At 50.7% G+C, this 20,968-nt stretch overlaps 1 protein-coding gene across 6 annotated transcripts in view; it reads right to left on the bottom strand.

Moving 5' to 3' along the window:
- FLNB (filamin B) overlaps positions 1-20,968 on the bottom strand; it is a 140,134-nt gene that overhangs the window by 5,891 nt on the left and 113,275 nt on the right. For all 6 annotated transcript variants that reach the window (XM_078076778.1, XM_078076771.1, XM_078076803.1 and 3 more), the window contains 13 exons: positions 20,192-20,294; positions 19,372-19,512; positions 16,828-16,956; positions 15,991-16,164; positions 14,983-15,141; positions 14,479-14,682; positions 13,222-13,374; positions 12,995-13,117; positions 9,758-10,024; positions 8,997-9,134; positions 7,581-7,696; positions 4,307-4,439; positions 2,506-2,682 (listed from right to left, as the gene is read on the bottom strand). In XM_078076778.1, coding sequence (XP_077932904.1) covers positions 2,506-2,682; positions 4,307-4,439; positions 7,581-7,696; positions 8,997-9,134; positions 9,758-10,024; positions 12,995-13,117; positions 13,222-13,374; positions 14,479-14,682; positions 14,983-15,141; positions 15,991-16,164; positions 16,828-16,956; positions 19,372-19,512; positions 20,192-20,294 — 2,017 coding nt within the window. The remainder of the gene's footprint in view (positions 1-2,505; positions 2,683-4,306; positions 4,440-7,580; positions 7,697-8,996; positions 9,135-9,757; positions 10,025-12,994; positions 13,118-13,221; positions 13,375-14,478; positions 14,683-14,982; positions 15,142-15,990; positions 16,165-16,827; positions 16,957-19,371; positions 19,513-20,191; positions 20,295-20,968) is intronic.

Below are 20,968 nucleotides of genomic sequence, written 5' to 3' on the forward strand. Positions count from 1 at the left end.
TGCCGACTGCTTCCAGCTAGAACTAACACGATACCCCCAAACATCTCCGGGCATGGCAGTCTCCCCCCCTGCAAACCCCATGTGGCTAATGCATGTCTACGGCAGCCCTACTCCATCGTGAAGGTGGGTGAGGGGGCAGGGGAGGGAAGGAGGCTCTTCGGTCCCACCTCGTGCACACTGGGGTTCTTGGAGCATTTTATCAGGAAGACTGGTCTTCTAATCCAGAGCGTCGAGAACCCCCTGGTCTAACGCCCGACCTCTCAGCTCCTCGGCAAGCAGACAGTCCCACCCCAAATTCTCCACATTCCCCTGCTCCCGAACCTGCAAAATGGACCATTTAAAGCTCCAGCCAAGAGATACAGCAAGCCCACCCATAAAAACACGGGGAAGTTTGCTTTATTCTGCAGGTCAGGATGCCAGGCCCTCCAGCAGCCAAGCACAGATACCTTTTCATTCCATGCACACTGCAGCTGTGTAATCCTGGGATGGGTATTTGGGGAAAGGCTCGGAAGCAGGAGGGCTAGAAAAACAAGACGTCGTCCCCTTGACAAGAGCAATATTTACACAGGGTTTGAAACCGGCATGCTCTGTACCCCTCCCTCCTGGCTGGGAGGCTCCCCGTAAGACTGGCTCCTCGCAGTGGCATTCGGCTCTTGCAAAGCACAGCCTGAAACCCAAGCTCCCGAGAAGGCATGCGAGCAGCCACGAGGCAGCATGAGGCCCCGAACGCAGCAGGTGTGACCCAGCAGGAGGGTAAGGTGGCTGCCGGCAGCTGCGGGAGCCCTCAGTGGCTGCTGTGGGACCCGGACCAAGGTGTGCGTGGCTCCAAATGCCGGGAAGACCCCGCCCCCCGTCAAGCAGGTGGCTTGCCAGGGTCCAAATGCCTGCACTCCTGCCTGGGGACTATTCCAGGCAGCTGGGAGAACAGAGGTCCTGGTTTAGGATACTCTACAAAGTGGGCCACTAGGTTCACTACCGCTGAGTGAGCCAGCCACTTAGGCAGCAAAACTCTGGGGTTACGGACACAGGCTTTGAGGTCATGGACCTGGACTGATGGCTGGTTCTGGCCCCTCCCAGCTAAGTAAGCTTAGGGAGTGACTCGACCCTTCTGAGCCTCACTTTCTTCATCTGTGAAATGGAATGGCGTAGGGTGAAGTGTTACCATGCCTCTTATAAAGGGCAAGCTGCTGGCCCACAGTTCCGTGTGGAGCCGGACCGGATGGGTCTCGGGAGTCCAGAAGCACTTGTGCCACCCCCGTGGGTGGTTCTGAGGCCACTGCTATGACCAGAGCTCGGGGCGGCATGCCAGCCTGTCAGTGACGCCTGGACCTAGGCAGGGCCCCTCGGGCCACTCAGGACACTGGCTCCCTAGGGCTGGATGCCAAGTAACCACAGCCACCCCTCTCCTTGCCCACGCGAGGCGGGTCTGCTCTGTCCAACTCACCGCATCAGGGGAGACTCACAAGGGACTCGAGCCGGGACTGGACTGCCTTCCAAAGGCCCATGCAAACCGTGTCCCAGTGCACCCATGTCTATGGACGTGCCCTGCAGAGAAGTCTGAGTGGACAAGCTCCCTGTGCCGGCACATCCGTACCTCGCCTCGAGGCTCACGGGATGAACACTAACCGAAGCCATTACAAAGGGCATAGATCTGTGTTTTGACACAGGAAGTTCTTTAAGATGCCAAGTGGAAAATGTACAACAGCACGAGCACCAAGATTATTTCTGTATATTAAGAGCCAAACTATATGTCTACCTTTTTAACAAACCAACTAGCTAAGCGACCATGCATGAGGACGACAGATACAGGCAGTCGGAAGGTCCTCCCCTGAACCACCGGTGGTGTTCCCTCCTGGGTCTAGATGGAAGGAGGGAGAAGCAAGGAGACGGAGCCAGTTTCATTTATATCCACCCCTGCTGCCTCTTTCACAGTCAAATGTACCCCATCTATGGCAAAGACTAAAAAGATTGTAACGAGTCCAAAAAGCTCTAGAATTCTTTGCCACCGTCTTTTCTCCTCCTCCCCAAGGACCAGAAACTAAAAGGGAGAGATAGACCGTGACAGGTCCTACTGTGGATTCAAGGTTGTTTCCCTGAGCCCAGGACTGCTGAAGGAACGGAGGGCAGGAGACCTCCCAGGAGGCCTGTGACACACACTGAATCCTCTGCAGGCAAAGAAACCCTCAAAAGCAAAGACAGGGCGCTGTATTCCCTCACGATCAGTGTCCTGGCCCTGAAGTCAAGGCACTTGGCCAAGGAAGACAGGGGAAGCAGAGGAAATAGTAATGAGGTATGATAATACAGTCATCAAGCCCTTGTTCCAGACTTATCTTGGGTCAAACCACATGCCCCAAAACAACTCTGGGGATCAAGAGCTCCAAAGTGTCCATCACTGCAGCTTCCCTGGGAGAGTGCAGGGAAGGCTTCCCGAAGCCTGAAGAGCTCCTGCTGGCTGAGCTCTGGAGTGGGCTCAGTTAAAGATGAGAGGCCGAGATCGTGGGTTACCTGTGGTGCCCCCCTCAAGCCCGGCACCATAGGCGGACACCAGGGCGGGGTTCCCTGCTTGTCCAGGCTCCCCGACGCGCACTTTGAAGGGGCTTCCAACCACGTGGCTCCTGTTGAACTTGACGTCGATCGTGTGGATACCATTCTCATGGGGGATGAAGCGCACGGCGTACTTGTCTAGGAGAGTGAGCAAAGTACAGGGTAAAGCCAAGTACGTGGACACCACTGAGCAAGGTGAGGGCAAAGGATGGGAGGCCAGCCTGAGATGGTGAATTTTAAATCATTAATAAGACCACAGCTCTACTAGAAGCCTGGCACCCAATATGTTGGATTTCAAAACCAGATGGGCCTATTTATGTATCCCTCATCAACCCTTTGGGAAATGCATCCAAATCTCAAATTCTAGGTTTCATCCTCTGTGGTGTCTGCCTTGGGAGAACACTTTCTTTTTCTTTTCTTCTTTTTTTTTTATATATTTTTTTATTTATTTGAGAGAGAGAGAGAGAATGAGCCAGGGGGAGGGGCAGAAGGAGAGGGAGAAGCAGACTCCCCGCTGAGCAGGGAGCCCCACGCGGGACTCGATCCCAGGAACCTGGGATCATGACCTGAGCCAAAGGCAGACGCTTTATCGACTGAGCCACCCAGGCACCCCTGGGAAAACACTTTATGAAAAACTCACTTCTCACTTGGCCCCTTGAAGGGAAAAGAAATCGTTCCAACTGGCATTAATGCTTCTGAATTAAGCTCTAAGCTACCAACTGCCCCGCCCCCCTCCACAGGCAATGGCCAGGTTTTCCAGTGTGTTTGGGTCACAGCATGTGGCAATCTGTTCACTGAACACACACCAAGAATATCCATCCGTCATCTCTTCCTCCTTGAAGCCCTCCCACCTGGGATGCAGACTGCCTGTTCTCCTACCTCTCCAGATGTCTACCTTCGCTGTACATGTCGCAGGACACACAGCAAATGCCCGATTAAGGGCAGTGATCACAGGGCCCTTCTTCATGCATCGGGGCCCACATTCAATGTCGCTTCCTCTGAGAAGCCCTCGGGCCTCACCAAGGCAGGAAGTATTTTTCTCTCCTCCTCCTTTATCATTTGGTTCTCGGTTCCCCTGGGGTATTGGTGACCATCTGGGGTCCTCCCCAGGGTACTGCAGGCTTCCGGCCAGGTCCCCACTCCACTCTGAGCTCCTCTTTGAGGGCAGGCATCATGTCTTCCTTAGCCTTACCGTCCTGACAAGTCTCTCACACTTGATAAATGTTCACTGGCAAAATGGCTCATTAAAGTTGATAGAGGTCAGAGAATTCCGTACGTCCAGGGAGCGGGCAGGAAAATCTTATGCTAGTAAGCATGCTGGAGCCCCAGATTCTTTGAAATTTACAGATGAACATCAATTAACTTTTCCCTCAAAGTGAGGTCAAAGAGTACTTATTTGTGTCATAAGGTCAACAACGTAATAAAAATCTGTAAGATTTTGTTAAACTAGGAGAAAAAAATTACAATGAATAGAACGTGAAGGGAATCTGAAAAACAACAGAAAATAAAGCAGTATTTGTTGAAAAGAAAAGAAAGGAAAAGAAAAGAAAAAAGGGAAGGCTATATCCCGAAGTGTCCTCCTATCCCTGGTAAATGTTTATGCCCTCATGTGCACACAGCGCCTGGCAACAGCAGGAGAAGGGAATCTGAAGGCCGGCTGGCCTCGGTGCGGCCGATGAGCCCTCCGAGGGGGTGCACGCTTGCAGACACGTTCCTCGGGGAGGCGCAGATGCCGGGGTCTGCCCACCCGCCTCCGGCTTACCTGGCTCCAGCTCAGACACGTGGCACTCCTCCACGGCTCCGGAGGGGCTGTGCACCTTTGCGTCAATCTTGCCTTTTGCCCCATTCAACCTTATAGCAAAGGAGGCTGGCTGGTTAACTTTTAATCCCGATTCCTGGGAATTTAATACATTAAACAGGTTATGGCCCTTGGTGTTCCTGCTCAGTGGCACACACTGACCCGACCCGGGACTCCAGGGGACGGTTCTCATGCAAAAAGGCCCAGAATGTTTATCCATATAACATCTGACAATAGAAGAGCAGGTGCCTCCTTCCACACTTCTAGCTTTAAATATAAGACAGCAGAGACACACGTCGGCGGCGTCTAGCACCTTGGTTCAGGCTGGAAGAGTTGGTTACTGGATTTGGAGACTTAAGACTATCCTGCCCAACAGAACTCTAATTTCCATATCTCAAACAAGACCTGGACAGCCAGAAAACCCAGTGTCTTCCAGGTCAAAAAGAAAGGGCCCTCTTTTGAGAGGAGCCTGGCGACTGACAAAACCATGTACTCACCAACATGAATAAAGTTTTATATCATTGCTATTTTTTATCTCAAGGGTAGGAATGGAGATGACTTTTAATAAACTTGTAAACGACTATACACAGTTAAGAATCAGCAGGACCTGGGGTGACTACCATTTCCTATGTGTAAGTAAGTTGTTCAACCTTTGAGTCTCAGTCTCCTCATCTATAAAATGGGCACAATTACCGAATCTACACCAGAGAGCTATTGAATAAGGATGAAATGAAGTGATGCATTCCAAGCACTCAGCGCAGGGCCTGGTCCATACACGGAGAAGCTCACAAAGGTCAGCTTATCGTTAAATATTAATATGCATTTAGAAGTTGTCTGCACCGCACTCCCAGCCCCCACCCACCCCCAACAAAAAGAAACACAACAAAAAGAAGGCTACCTTTCACTATTCACTGGATCAGTTTCACCCTCCACACTCTGTCCTGCAAACTACAGCCTCTCCCAGGAGGAGGGGATTAGAGGTTTAGATGCTTAAGATATTTTAAAATTGGCCAGTCCTGAACCACAAAATTTTACAAGTTAGCAGTTTTGCGGTAAACTTGATCGGACAGCCACTCCTCAGATGATACCTCAATGTGCAATCGAAGGACGTGGGGGCTCTTGTTAAAATGCAGATTCTGATCCAGTGGGTCAGAAGGCGGGGGGTGGTGGTGCGGGGAGCCTGGAATTCTAGTAAATTCCCAGGCAATGCTGAGGCTGCTAGTCCCCGGCCCACATCTCAGTAGCAAGGTACTAAAGCTGCACTGCCTAATTGGTAGTCACACAGGGGACTATATTTTTTAAAATTTAAACCAATTAAATTAAATAAAATTAAAGATTTGGTTCCTCAGTTACACTAGCAACATTTCAAGGGCTCAACTGCCACAGGTGGCCAGTGGCTACCATACTGCACAGAGGAGACATGAGACATTTCCATTGTTGTAGAACATTCTATCCCACTGTGCTGCACTAGAGGTTACAGACTGGGGCGAGAGGACTGCACACAAAATTCAGGAATCTCTGATTGCCAGCTCGCACCCCCTCCCAACATCCCCTCCTCCACAAAATGCCAGCCGACTTCAATTTTCTAAAAAGTCTTAAAAGCAAGACAAAACAATACATGCCTCTCTATTCCTAACCAGCACCAGATGTTGGCGTGCAGGCCTCCAGCAAATCGCCGATAAATAATTTACATATCACTCGGCACCAAGTGACCCGGGGAAAAACGGGACAAAGAGACACAGCCTGCCGCACACTTATTCAAGTATTTACGACCCAACGGTGACGAGAGGACTCTACAGAAAAGTCTCCCGGAGAGGATTTCTCCAAACCAGGTTTCTGGGGGACAGAACCATTTACATTACCTGAATCCGCTTGCCGCTAAATCCTCAAGAGGGAGATAAACGCCTCAGAAGATCTGAAAGAAATCTTCGAGATGCATGAAGGCAGCTCTTTGCCCTCAACAAATGCCGGGTTTATCTCCCTCCACAGGTTTTAGTTAAGTCGGCCACAAAAGGAACTTCTGTTAAGAAGCCTTTAAATGAAACACAAGAAAAACATCTACACCACAGCGACCAGTTAGCACCCTGGGACTCTCCAGGTGAGGCCTCTTCAATCTGCTGATGGTGGTTCTGCTTTGGGTTCTGTCTGGGTTCCCTGATGTTTGGAACAACCAGCAGTACCAATTCTCCTCAGGGAAAGGTTAGAATCTCAAGTGTAAACCAAGTGCACGGAATTAGAGCCAATGAGAACACCAACGTGAGATACAGGATTGGGTTTCATGCATTATTTTCAAGAATGGGGGCCGGGGCAGGGTGCAGCTGAAGGCTACTGAGAAATCCCATTTATCAGAAATCAGATTTGGGGATTCTGGTGTGATTTTGCAACTGAATCGCTACTCCTGATTTCAGACACCGAATTACTTTTCAGTGTCCCGAGCAAAGACACAAAGGCATCCCTAGTGGTCTTAGTTTGGCTGCAGGCTCTAATGCAACCTTGAATTCGATGGCCTGTTGAGGACAGGAGAAAAGTTGCATTTCCTGGCATCTCAACAGGCTGGACTGTGTAGCCACTTGGCACAGTGCAGGGGCAGGGATTCAGGAAGCCACGGTTAAGACCACGGGTTCTAGAGCCCCAGAGACCATCACTCGGCCCCATACTAGCTGGTTTCTGGTAGCCGTAACCTCTCTATATCTCAGTTTTTCCATCTTTAAAACGGGGTCAGGACAAACCTACTTACCAGGCTCTTGCAAGGATTTAGTGAGGTAATACTGATAAAGTCCTTATGTAGTGCCTTGCACACTTCTAAATAAATCATCGTAATAAAATCAATCGCAATTGACTTTCTGGAGGGAAAGGAAGCCTGAACTAGCAGGCAGAACGTCACCAGACTCTTGGTCTGGTGTTCGTTCTGTTTGAAAGCCCTCCTTATCCCTTAACCAATTATTAACAGGCCTCCTTTGTTTCTCTGGAATAAACATGTAAAAAACTAACTTGTTCCCAAACATTGAGGTGTTTTGTTGACTGTGGCTCTGTTTCTGCTTGCCCCAAGTGTCTCCTGTCCTAAACGGGTGTGGGGGGGTGACTCTGCCATGGGAAAGGTCCTCTACAGTTGGCAGCATCTGAGGTCACACTGGGATGGGGCCCTTGGCACTGAAGGGGCGATTGAAGCGGCCTCAAGAGTCCAGGGTTTCACTAGTCGGCCTGTGGCCAATGAGATGGATGCTTCCTTGCGTCTCACCTGAAGGCTCATAACAGTGAGGCGGCGGGCGTCGTCAGAGGGCGCGATGACCGGCACCAGGTAAGGACTTTCAGGGATGTGCTCGTCGTTGAACTTGATAGATACCTCATAGTTACCTGTGGGGACAGGAAAGTCCCATCATTTCAGAGATTCTGGGAAGGAGGTTCCAGAGCAGCCTCTGGCTTCCTTCCTGGGAGTGAAATGACTTCCAAGAGCCCCTGCCTCCCCGATGGCCGTGGCTGGTTGGTTGGTTGGTTGGTTGAGGGCAGGTGACCTAGCTGAGGTTGAGCCAATATGATTCCCTTAGTTGGGCAAGGGCTGAGATCCTTTTTTTGTTTTTTAAAGATTTTATTTATTTGAGAGATCGAGAGAGCATGCATGAGTCGGGGGAGGGGCAGAGGGAGGAGGAGACTTCGCCAAGCAGGGAGCCTGATCCCAGGACCCTGGGATCATGACCTGAGCTGAAGGAAGACACTTAACTGACTGAGCCAACCCAGGTGCCCCAAGGGCCAAGATTCTTAACCTGGGTCCACAGGGCCTCCCTAAGGGCCTGTGTATAGAACTCAGGAGACCCAGGAAACTTGAATGGGATAAAAAATTACACCTTTACTTTCACTAACTTTAGGCTGAAATTTGGCACTTTCTTTAGACTGACTTTAGAAATGTCAACAAGAAACACTAGAAGTACACATTAGAAGTACTTGTGACTTTGTCACCAACAAAGATCACAGATATTTCATATAATGTATTATTTGTTTCAGGGGTACAGGTCTAAGGTCACAGATATTTTCATGTCACTTTACAGTTTTATATCTACCTTGACATATCATTTACATTCACCTCTACTCTGAAATTTAGGTTGTTAACAGACCATCACCAAATCCTATGATTTAATGTATTCCGGAAAAATGTGTATATGTTACTGTGTTACACATTCCCTTGAAGATTTTGATAACTCCATTTTAACATAACTGATTTCTTTTATAATCCAGTGCATTTTATATGTTTCAAAACATTATCCTGAGAACAGTCCCTATAGGCTTTGCCAGATGCCCAAAAGAGTCCATGGCTCACTAAAGGTCAAGAACTGCTGCTCGAGGGAGCTCAGATGCTGAGGCCACTCCTCCAGAGCAGCCACAAAGCCAGTGGCCGAGGATGGGCAGAGAGGCTGGTCAGGAGGCAGAATAACAGGGCTGCATGAAAGCATGAAGCAGAGAGGCCAAGAGAGGACCAGAGAACCAGACTCCCTGCCCCCTTGAGGCCTGACTGGATTTCCTGCCATGGGTTTTCTAGGAGGCGCTCCCATGCACCCATAAACTCCTTTTTCACTGGAGCTAGCTCGCCAGGCTTCCATTCCCTACAACCTAAGCATCCCCCAAAAAGGAACACGTCCTCAGTTGGCCCGTGATTACGTACCAGGCTCCTGGGCAATGTAAGACACACCGCACGATCCGTTTTTATGGTCATCGAATGTAATCTCGGCCTTACTGGGGCCCTCGACGGCAATGGACAAGCCACCAGCACCTGCTTCCCGGGTCCAGATGCTGAACTCGGCTGAAGCAAAGAAACACCTGGTTCGTGACCGAGCTCGGGACACACTCTCTTCTTGCTCACACACACGATGCTGGGTTATGTCTGCTCCCTTTTCTCTTTCTTTAAGCCCAAGCAGAGCCCCAAGGAAGGGCATCACTGATGTTTTTGAAGCATCACCCATGAGAACATGAAGTTCATGGGAAATCAGGCATCTCCAAACACACCCAACCGAGGCGGAAAAAGATGAGAATGTTCAGTTTTGTCCCTACAGATCTTCCCACCAGCAACCACCACTACCATTGGTTTTGTAAAATTCTAGCGTGTTCCACCGAATGTCCGCGCTGCAGGATGCTCTGCAAAGAGCTTCATTAGCCTGCATCCCTCTTAGATGCTCACACACACAGTCATTAAAGGCTCTGAGGGGTTCCTCAGTAAGAAACCTGTTTAGCTTTGGATGAGTGAGCAATTCCCAAACATGTGTAGCCACAGAAGCCTTGTTTTAAAGAATGCCCCTTATTACCACCATCAGAATCACACACGCCGAGGGTCAGTCTCTGGAACAGGGTGGAGAACGAGGAGTGCTCACACTGCCAGGTTCCTCTTGTTCTTCTCAAGTACCAAGCCCCCCCCTGCCGCACGCTCACCTGGGACCCCTGCTTCTCCTCTCTCCAGGCCGGGGCCTCCCGCGCGGACCTTGTGGGCGCCCCCCTCGCCCAGCGGCCCCACGGTGAACTGGAAGGGGCTGCCGGTCACGTGCTGGCCGCGGTACTTCACACTGACTGTGTGAACGCCCATCTCCTGGGGCACAAACCGGACACAGTGCGAGTTCTTCCCCACGGACACAATCTCTGCCTCGGTGATGCGGCCAGAGGGGCTGGTGACGTGGGCCGACATGTCGCTGCTGTTGATTTCTGAAAGGGGGCAGGAGTTTGGGGGGAGGGAGGGGGAGAGAGCAGAGTTAGGGTGAGGGACCAAGGCAGAGCAGGCCATGCAGGGCAAGCAGCGGAGGGCAAGGCGGGTGCAGCCTGGGGGGGTGTGGGGTGCTCAGGCTTTCTCCCATTCAGGCGGGATGCCTACCCTCCTGTCTCCCTTGAACCCTGGGTGGCTGCGGCCACCATGGAGACGGCAGGGCCCCTCCAGCCACCCAGTGCAGAGAACGTTCTAGGGACAGTGACACTACCCCACCGAGTACTTTTACAGTCTTCCTGGCTGGCCCTAATTCCACACAGCAGTTTCAAACCAGAGCCTGGAGCTGATAGTGACCGCAGGGAAATAAAGCCTCCAATAGCTTAGAGCTTTCTAAGCCAAAGGTGACACGTGCCCATCTATCATACTCAGAGGGGCTCTTTTCCATAGGGAGGTAAGGGCAGAAAATTCAAGAACTGTCACCCCATACTTTCAAGAAGCCTCGGCATTTCTCTGAGGCAACAAGACAAAACGCATTTAGAGAAAAAGGTGAAACCCACGTTGGTCACAACTGCCAAGGGAAACCATGCGTGAGCCAAGCGTCGAGCAAGTCAAATACCAGAGGCCATGCTTTCAGAAAAGTGGCGCCTCCGGTCACCGACACCGGGACGCAGACGGCGTCTGCCGCACCCGAGGCGCTCATGCCATGCCAGTGACCGTGCCCGCACTGACGTGGTGGAGACCGGCGCACCGCATGCTGGGTGACCACGTACTGCCATCACCTAGAGCCACCTGAAGCTGCACTCGCCAGCCCTACAACGACCTGGGCGGAGCAGCCATGACTTTGAGCCCTAAGGACAGAGAAAGGAAGGGCGGTTGAGGAGAGGGTGGCCCCACACGGCCTGGGTCCAGAGGACATCTGGAAGCTGATGAGCCGTCCTCCATTCTAACTGACGACAGAGGCTCATTTAGGTAATGAGGGGGGAAAGCAAGTCTCACCCAGAGTTAGCTGGCACCAAGAAGGACCCATCAGAGCAAAGAGGAGCCAGGAGCTAGAGAGACTTTAGGGAAAGAGTAACTGACCTGCTAGTTCCTCAGGAAACAGACAACTTGCAAAATGAGGAAAGTAAAGCAGATGAAAACACAGTCCATGTCACTAGTGACCCGAGAAATGAAACTGAAAACTGGATTTTTCCATCGGATTGGTCAAAGTGAGAAGGAAACACAGTGCCCCGGGCTGGTGGGGAAATGGAGAAACGGGCACCGATCCTTTATCACTAGGGCGGTCTGCCGAGGTGGGGCAGCAACCACAGCAGCCACACCATCCCACCCTGGGGCGTCCATCCGACGTGCAGACGGCCTGAGCACACGGTGAGAAGGTTACGGAGCACCGGGCGCCGGAATCCGGGGATGGAAATGAGTGTACAAGGACTGAGACCATGCAGTGAAGGACAGTGCATCAGGACACAGAATGGAATCTGATGTAGTCATTAAAAACATGATGTGGAGGGGGCGCCTGTGTGGCTCACTTGGTTAAGCATCTGACTCTTGGTTCCGGCTCAAGTCATGATTTCAGGGTCGAGAGAGATCGAGCCCTGCATCGGGCTCCGTGCTCAGTGTGGAGTCTGCTTGTCCCTCTCCCTCTGCTCCTCCCCCTGCTTGCTCTCTCTCTCTCAAATAAATAAATGGATAAAATCCTTAAAAAAATATGATGTGGAAGTATCATTTCTGATGTCAAAAGACATTATGTGAGATGGCAGAATACATTATGTGAGAAGTGCACAAGTGTGATCAGAAAGCGACCCCATGTGTTCATGAGGCTGGAGGCAATCAGGGTCCAGCTCTGTGCCTCACATGTGAACCATAACCTCCCTGGCTGACGGGAGATGAGGTGACACTTCCTTTCCCCAGTCTGGAACACCTGAACTTTTCATGATCACAATGCATCATCTCTTTTTAATAAGTGATTCTGTCTGGACACTGCAGTAATGAGGCCTTCCCCACATTCTCACGTGACCAGCAGTGCATCCACACGGGAAGAAGCCGCCGAGGACTGCGGAGGAGGCCGGGTAAGTAGACACGGGGCACGTTGGGAAAGAGGGGAAAGTGGTGGCGGAGAAGCGCCCCCCTCTGCAGATCACAACCTGAGCATCATCTAAAGACTATTTCGATTTTCTGTCCCCATGGAATCTGTGCAACACAGCATGTGCCAGCTTCTGGGCACAGGACCCTCAAAACCTGCACTCACGGTGATGGCTATCTATCTATCTGGCTATCTATCTATCTATCTATCTATCTATCTATCTATCTATATCTGACACACAGAGAGAGAGAGAGCATGAGCAGGGAAGGGGGGGAGCAGCAGAGGGAGAGGGAGAAGCAGGCTCCCTGCTGAGCACAGAGTCCTACATGGGGCTCTATCCCAGGACCCTGGGATCATGACCTGAGCCAAAGGCAGACGCTTAACAGACTGAGCCACCCAGGTGCCCCAAGGACAGCTCTTTACAGAAGGAACCTGGGCCACATTCAGACAGACTGAAGTGTCCATTTACACCATTCATGGCGAAAAGGCTGGATGTGGCCCACCCACCCAGTCTCCATTCTCATTATAGGGATGGAAGAGATGAATCGAATATTAGAAGGATGCCATTGGGCTGACACCTCTGAAATACTTCCAAATATTGGCATCGACAGGGCCAATTCTCTCACTGACATGACTCTATTCAACAGACAGTAAATTCCCCCATGTGACACCATGAAACAATTTTCATCTGGAAGAAGAAAAAGGTCAGGTAAACAGTATTTTTTCTTGGATGGGGCTCTGTGAAAATAGTATGAAAAATATAAATAAATACATACATTACTTACTTACAAATCGTTACACCCATAGAGCACTTAGTATGTCTCCTAGGCCATACCCAGATATGGTTTCCAATGGTGCTCCCTGCCCTGACCCCTAAGCTCCTCATGCTCACCTGGGATTTTCAGATTCAGGTCACAGATGCTCCCGACAGTGGCCACAGACGGGGCCCGACTGGTACGGGTGATGCTCTCCTTAACTCTCCCCTCCCCGCTGATCTTTACGGTAAACGGGCTCCCTGCAAGAACCGAGAAGGCCCTCGTGAGCAGCCCAGAGGCTGAGGCACGGCACTGACAGAAAACCCAACCATCACATGGGGAGGGTGGAGGGGGCCAGACGCACCAGGTACGTGCTCGTCAGCGAACTTGGTGGAGACAATGTAAACGCCAGGCACAGTGGGGAAGTAGGAGACCTTGCAAGTGCCATCTTCCAGGTCCTCCGTCTGGATGTCCACTTTGCTGGGACCTTCCACTGCCAAGGATATGCCACCATAACCTGCAATACAGAAGCCCAGGGCTGACGGCCCCACAACTCACTGGGTAGGGGGAACTCGACACATGCAGAAAGAACGGAAATTCAAACTGTTTTATTTCCAGACGGCAGGAAGACAGAAATGGCAGGTAGCCCCTACTGGAGAGCCCCAGGCAGAGGAGCAAGTGAAAGGCTCTGAGAAGTCCTGTAACGAAAAACCCTGCTGAGCGTGGCTCTGACCACAGAACTCTTCTCTCAAGGATATCTATTAATATCCCACGGAGCACCTGTCGTACAGAACCTGCTGGGGAAGACACTCTGGCCACATGCCTCCAAGAATGGCATGTATTAATCACCAGCTGCAGATCTGAGAAGGTCAATTTTTAAACAGCCCCCAGGTACCTCCAATGTCCAACCAGGGAGCCACTAAGGGAGCAGATCCAAAGGTTTAACAACCTGAAGAATCAACAGGGAGCACCAGCCCACCAGGACCAGAAGTTCTCTAGCCCTCTCCCCTGGGACTGGGACTTTGTCCGGAAGCCACCAGCATGGCTGTGACTCAAGAAGGCAGAAGACATCTAAAACTAATGATGTAATGTATGGGGATTAACATAACAATAAAAAAATTAAAAAAAAAAAAAAGGCAGAAGACAAAGATACGGCCCACGTGGCATAGTCTGAAGAGGCCAAATCCAATTCAGACCATTTTAAAAAGGAAACAGGAAGAGATTCCACATTTCCACGAAAGCACGGCTCAGCTGACATGATCTTGGCCAGATGGCCCAACCTCCTTTGCTTGGGATGAGCCCAGGAGGTCCTGGAAAGCAGCAGATGGTGGTGACAGTACACATCATGACAGAGAGATCTGTGACTTGTTTTTGGCTCTGGATTCAAATGCCAGGAGCAGACGGGCTATTTACTCCTGTTAGTCTCAGTTTCTTCATCTAGAAATGGAGATAATACCTACTTCACTGGGGGTTGTGGGGCCTAAATACTGATGCAGGTGCAAGGACCTCCAGCTTGAAGGATGCTCAGAGAGAAAGGGGAAGTGGTAGGACGAAAAGACAGCCGCCTGAGCCAAAAGAAGACCATTCCCTCGAGCCTTTCCCCAGGAGCATCTCCACATACCTGCATCCCTTGTGTCCACAATGAATTCAGACATCTCAAAAGTACGGCCCTCTGCCAGGCCACGGCCATAGACCTTGGCTCTGCGAGCGTCACCGATCTCGGACTGGACCACCATGATGGACACGGGGCTGTTGGCCACGTGGCTGCCGTTCTTCTTGATGCTGACCAGGTGTTCGCCCACCTCCCGGGGGATGAAGGAGATGCCTGCACCGGAGCACCGATTGGGGTTGGTAAGGTTGGGCGACAGGATGAAAGAGAGGAAGCGGGAGGGAGACACACTTGCAGGAACAGAAACAGGACTTCCTTCCTGACTCCCCAGCAGCCCAGAGTGTCCAAGAAGATGGTCAACATTGCGAGGCAGAAACACACTCGGACTCTTATCACGTGTGAGCCAGAAGGTTGATCACATCGTACTCGCGTGCGCTACCAGGTCCCCAAGGACAGGACTGGAGGAACGCCCATCTCCCCCCCCCAGCCCCGGCCAGGAAGGCAGCCCGGGCTCACCGATGTGGTTGTTGGGAAGCCTCTTGAGGAGACAGGGCTCGTCGCGGCCGGACGGCGCCTTAATGCTGGCGGTCAGGGTGCTCAGGTCCGTCTCGCTGATGTCGAGCAGGAAGTCGGCGGCAGAGCCTAGCTTCACCTGAGAGCACCGTCTGCTGTCGTCTGGGAAACATCCCCCCCACCGGGCAGCTCCTGTTACGTGTGGTCTGCCTGGCTCTCGGAGCCCCCAGTCCACATGCCGTTTACAGAGGTGCACGCGAGAATGAATTACTCCGAGGTAAGTGAAAAAGCCCGCCTGGGACAGTGAACAGACCTAACCAACGCTGAGTGCTGGCTCATGTCTGGGAACTGGCAGGAGACTTGAGTCTTCTCAGACCACTTTTTAAAGGAGCCTTTGCCAGCGGGGGGCACGTGTCACCTGCCTGCCTTGGGCACTCCTCACGCTCCACACGGGACTGCTGACTGCTCCGCACACAGGTCTGAACACCTCGGGGACGAGGACCTCGCCTTTCGTATCTCCTTTATAACCCACTGACAGCGCGATATGAACACAGCGAGCACAACAGACACTGGGAGTGTGGGCTTTGAATCAGGTAACCTGGATCTGAGTCCCCGAATACCCACGTATGAATTTGGCTAAGGCACTATCTCACCCAGCGTCAGGTTTTCCATCCATGAAATGGAGATGAAATCTATCTAGTAGTGATGCTGAAGGGCATCTTTACGTCATTCATGTAATATCTAAATGCTTCTGAGGGCCTGCTATTGGCATGCTACAGTCAGACTGGCACAAAACAAGGGCCCTCTGAATGGTACTGTTTGCTTTCCCTTGGATTACCAGCTATTGGAGGAACTGGGCCAGCCCATAGTTGACTTTGCACCCCAATTTCTCCCCAAGGAGTCTGCGTGAAACCTACACTTAGATGCCTAGCCTACTGCCGCTGGTTTAATGGGGAGAGAGGCTGTCGGGGCAGCCATACCTCCCCCCGCAAACAAGCCAGGTAACCCTACCTGTGATCTTGGCTGTGAAGGGGCTGCCAGGGATGTGCTTGTCGTTGTACTTGACCAGAATGCTGTAGTCGCCTGGCAGGGTGGGCAAATAGGTCACTGTGCACGTCCCATCTTTGTTGTCGATGCAGCTGATTTCAGCCTTGGAGGGTCCCTCAATAGCCAAGTCTAGGCCACCTGTGGATGGGAGGAAGGCGGGAGAGCCTTTAGAGAGAGAGTGTTTCCTCGGGGCACCTGGGTGGCTCAGTCGTCAAGTGTCTGCCTTGGGCTCAGGTCATGATCTTAGGGTCCTGGGATCGAGCCCCACATCGGGCTCCCTGCTCAGCGGGAAGCCTGCTTCTCCCTCTCCCACTCCCCCTGCTTGTGTTCCCTCTCTCACTGTGCCTCTCTCTGTCAAATAAATAAATAAAATCTTTAAAAATAAATAAATAAAATCTTTTAAAAAAGGACCACAAACTTAGAAGTCTCCGTGGTGACAAGGGGCATAGGCATAGAGCTTTATCTGGAATTGGCAGTAACTCATGTAGTCTTCTAGATATATGTACACGTGCAAAAAAGAACAAAAGCAAAAACATCATCTACCAAAAAACATGCTTAAGTTTCAGGCAAGTCACATAAAACATCTCATAGCATCGACCTGATTTCAATCAGAACACAAAGGAGTTCAAAAGTTCTGCTTTGGGTGGAGACAGAGCAGCTCTACAAAGAGATTTATGAGAAAAGAGAAGACAAATGCTACCATTTAGCAGTCTTATTTTTAAAAGCTGCCCTGGAACTGTGTCCACTCAACTCTCCAAACGGACGGCCCGAAGCGCAAAACCCACATAAACCACACGGTACCTTCTCCTGCATCCTCGGTGACGATGGTGAAGGTGGCCACTTTGTTGGCCACTCCGTACACCAGGCCTGGACCGTATGCAGAAACGCTCCCGCTGTTCGGGTAGTTCACATAGAACTGGAGCGGGCTTTCTGAGTTGGCAAAGAACACAAAATCGAGGGGGGATTCATTGAGCGGGGAATGCATCCCTTGGACACCTGGTGTCTTTAACATTCCCCTAACAGCAGGCAAGGGCAGTGTCTCCTATGCAGGGGCAGAAACTGAAAGGAGATTCCAGGAGAGCTGACCATGCTGGGATACCCAAGGGGTCTATTCGCGGTGCACAAGAAAAACAATCCCAAGGGTTGCTCCAGATTAGAAGGGGGCTCAAGCAGGATTGCGCAGCTCAACTTGACCAATAAGGGAGGAAACAGCTGACCATGTGGAGAAATGACTCACTACTGGACAGAACACAACTGGAGAGGTCTTTTAGGAAAGCCATTTGCTGCGCCTTTCAAAATGTAGCGCCTTCTGAAGGCCCCTAGTCATCTATCCCACAGTGGTCCTTTCTCCCCAGCCCTGTGCAAGGACTTCCATTTCCAGAGTGCTCAGATCCAGTGTCTGACAATAGGGGGCCAGTTAACTAAACATTGGTCTACTGGCAGGTCATTAAAAATAATGAGGGAGGGGGCGCCCAGGTGGCTCAGTCAAAGTGTTTGACTCTTGATTTCAGCTCAGGTCATGATCTCAGGGTCGGGAGATCGAGCCCTGTGTTCGGCTCCACGTTGAGTGTGGAGCCTGCTTGAGATTCTCTCTCTCCCTCTCCCCCCGCCCCTCCCCCCCTTGCTTGCATGCACGCAGGCACATGCGCTGTCTCAAAAAAAAAAAAAAAAATGAGGGAGATCTTTGTGTATTAACTTCAGAGATTATTCAAAATGTTTCACATTAAAAAGAGAAAAAAACAAGTTGCTATATAATATTAATACCATTATCTCATTTCTCTGAAGAAAAAAAAACACAGAACAAAATTATATGCATGTCTTATAGGCACAGAGAGAAACATCTGAGAAGACACACACCCCAGGACTGGAAGTAAACAAGAAAGAGGAGAAAGACGTTTTTTTACTTTCTCTGTATCTGCATCTTTAGAATATTTAGATAAAAGCAAATAATATATTTTTGCTTTAAACAAATATTATGCACACATATATGCATAAACTACAGCAAACGTCAAACTGGGAGAGATATTTGCAACTTCTATCACAAAGGGCTAATCTCTCCAATATTTAATTTGCTCTCAGAAACTGATATGACAAAGGCCAATAACCCAATAGAAAAACCCGGCCAAGTGCTCAGTTCACAGAAAAAGAAATACAAATAGTCCTTAAACATACAGAAAGTTGCTCAATCTCATTCACAAGAGAAATACAAACAAACACTGAGATACTGTTTTTTGGTTTTTTTTTTTTTTTTTTTAACTGTCTTGCGAAGATCCAAAAACTGGTAGAAAAGCAGGTGCTCATCTACCTTGCTGGTGGGCATGTGAACTAGGGGAGCCCCACTGAAAGGCAATTTGGCAAGATCCTATCAGTCGGCCGCACGACCCTCCTTGAGAATGAAATCTCACAGCTATACCTTCGGGAGTGTGACATGATGGATATAAAGGCTATTATTCACTGCAGCCTGACTAATGACAGCAAAACGTAGGGGAGACCCTCAATGCCCTCCAATGGGGGAAATGGTCAAATGTACCACGTTCACCCAAACAGTGCAACACCACGAACACACTCTATCATTCGGACATGCACACCGTTAGACTGAAATGGACGAGCTCAGAACGATGTGCAGCGTGTGCTAATATTAATGTAAGAATGGGAAAGGGCTTAAGAATCTGTATTTCCCATTTGTTTGTAGAGTCTTAAAAATATTCTGAAATCCAACATAAAAAGTTAACAGCAGTCAAGTTCACGGAGAGGTCAGGTGGGTGAAATGGGCAGAAGGAAGCCTTTCCCCATATCGTTTTATGTGGATATGTTGCCTACTCAATATATTAAATTAAAAAACAGAACTATTTGAACATTAAAAAAAAAAAAAAACACGAATAACACTGTGCTGGTTGACGGACATGAAATCTGAGCTGAATTTCCTTGCCAAGGGCAGTGTGAACGTAAGGCGGCTTGTCCTCTCCTCCCACCCCAAAACCCCACACCACACAGGGCTCTGCAGGCCAGGCTGGAAAGTTCCTCAATGCGCCTCACATTTCTCTCCCAGTGCCCCCTTTGGCCATGCTCAGCATAGTGACAAAGACAAACAATCATGGACCTAAGGGCCTGAACTATGACCCAGGACGCTTAGCTGCATCATCCCTTCTGAAAAGTAGCTGGATCTGCTGGGGTCACAGGCTGTTTGGTTTCACAGGGACACCCACACTGCCTTTCTGATCCTGCCACTGAGAACAGTTTCCCACACAGCAGCTGACTGAACATCTGTGCAAACCTCCCAGATGTTCAGGCCCGAATCCTGCTGTCCTGTGGGGCGTGCTGCCCCGGGTGCGGAGCCTCACTCACCAGGGATGTGGCTGCCCATGTACTTGATGTGCATCTCATGCAGCCCGACCTCAGTGGGGGCATATCTGACTGTGACCGTGCCGTCCTTGTTGTCCACAATCTCAGGTGTGGCTGTCTTCCCAGAAGGCATGTGGACCTCTCCTGTTGGAGCACAGGGAGACAGGGCGATGAGCCCCCCCAGGGACTTCCCCGGGAGAAGCTGAGTGCAAAGGCGCAGGTGGCCTTCAGATCCAAGGGCACTCACTGCTGCCTGAAGCATCCAAGACCCACAACAGGAAAACAGAGATATGTTTGCCTTTATTTTGTTCCCTTTTTCTTCCACAAAATGCAGCAGGCAACTCAAGTAAAAAGTTTTCTACTTTTGTACTGACAAGTGAGAAGCTCAAACTAGACTAGAAAAGACCATGAGCCAGCAGCATTAGCAGAGTGTCAGCTCAAAGAGATACGGGCATTAAAAGGAGGCTGGAGGAAAAAGGAACTCTTGTACAAGAGACTTCAGTGTGAATGTCACCTCTGGAAAGGTGCAAGAATAAGACAAGGCAGGAAAAAAGGAGGGACAGGAACCTGACAGTCAAGAGCTATCTAAATAGAGCAGTCCTTAACCTGGAGGGAATCCCCGGCCTTAACCTGGACAGAATGTAACACAAGTCATAAATGAACCACCCCCTTCAGAGACACACATATATACAGTGAACATTCTGCAATCTCAGGGGCTCATGGATGCCAGGGGTCGGGCACAGGTGCAACCACCTCCCAGGCCCCGTTCTAGAAAGCTGGGGCAATCCAGGGAGAACAAGGCAGCTTCCAAGAATGTGCTTACCGGTGATTTCCCCTTTCCTGACCGCAAACGGAATGACCAAGTCGAAAGGCTTGAACCCCAGGCCGTTCATGTCACTCACGGGGACATAGGCCTCTTCGGTCACCTAAAAACAGGAAGGAGTCATAACTGGGTAAAGCGGACAACGGTGTGGGCCGAAGAACAACAGAGGGCAGAGCAGCTGGGAATTCTGCAAGCTAGTGCCGCTGGGATCTGGGGATGTGGCTGCCATCCACGCAGGACGGCCTCTGTCTAACTGGCCCCAGGGCCGGCGCAGAACCTGAAGGACTGAAGAAGTCACGCTGACCAATTGCTAACAATCACTAGGCACTTCGCTTGCAGAATTCCCAGCGGTGCTCATGGGAAAGTGGAAAAGTGAGAGAGAGCAATGTCTGTGAGTCCCAAGAGGCTCCACCTGGAAAGGTTTAGTTGCTTGTGGCCTGGAAAAGAAGGTGCGTTTTAAGTGGCAGAAAGTAGCAGCGGGTGGCTTTCCCCCCGAACAGAAACCAAGTGTGCAAGGGGCAGCTGAGAGTGTCAGCAGGAGGGCTGAGGACAGTCCGTGTTTCTCTGAACCGCGGGGACAAACAACACTGAGCGTGATCACAACATGACGGCTGGAGATTCGTGGAGCGCATACGATGACACGGGTGGCTCTCATTACAGAGGAAGCGGGGATCACTGTGACGGACTGATCAGTGGGGGGCAAACCAATGACCAGGACACCCAGGGGGCTTAAGCAATCCCCAGAAAGCAGGCTGTAGCTTTTCTGAAATGAAGGCT

Source organism: Halichoerus grypus, chromosome 1 (assembly GCF_964656455.1).
Source record: "Halichoerus grypus chromosome 1, mHalGry1.hap1.1, whole genome shotgun sequence".
Lineage (NCBI taxonomy): Eukaryota > Metazoa > Chordata > Mammalia > Carnivora > Phocidae > Halichoerus > Halichoerus grypus.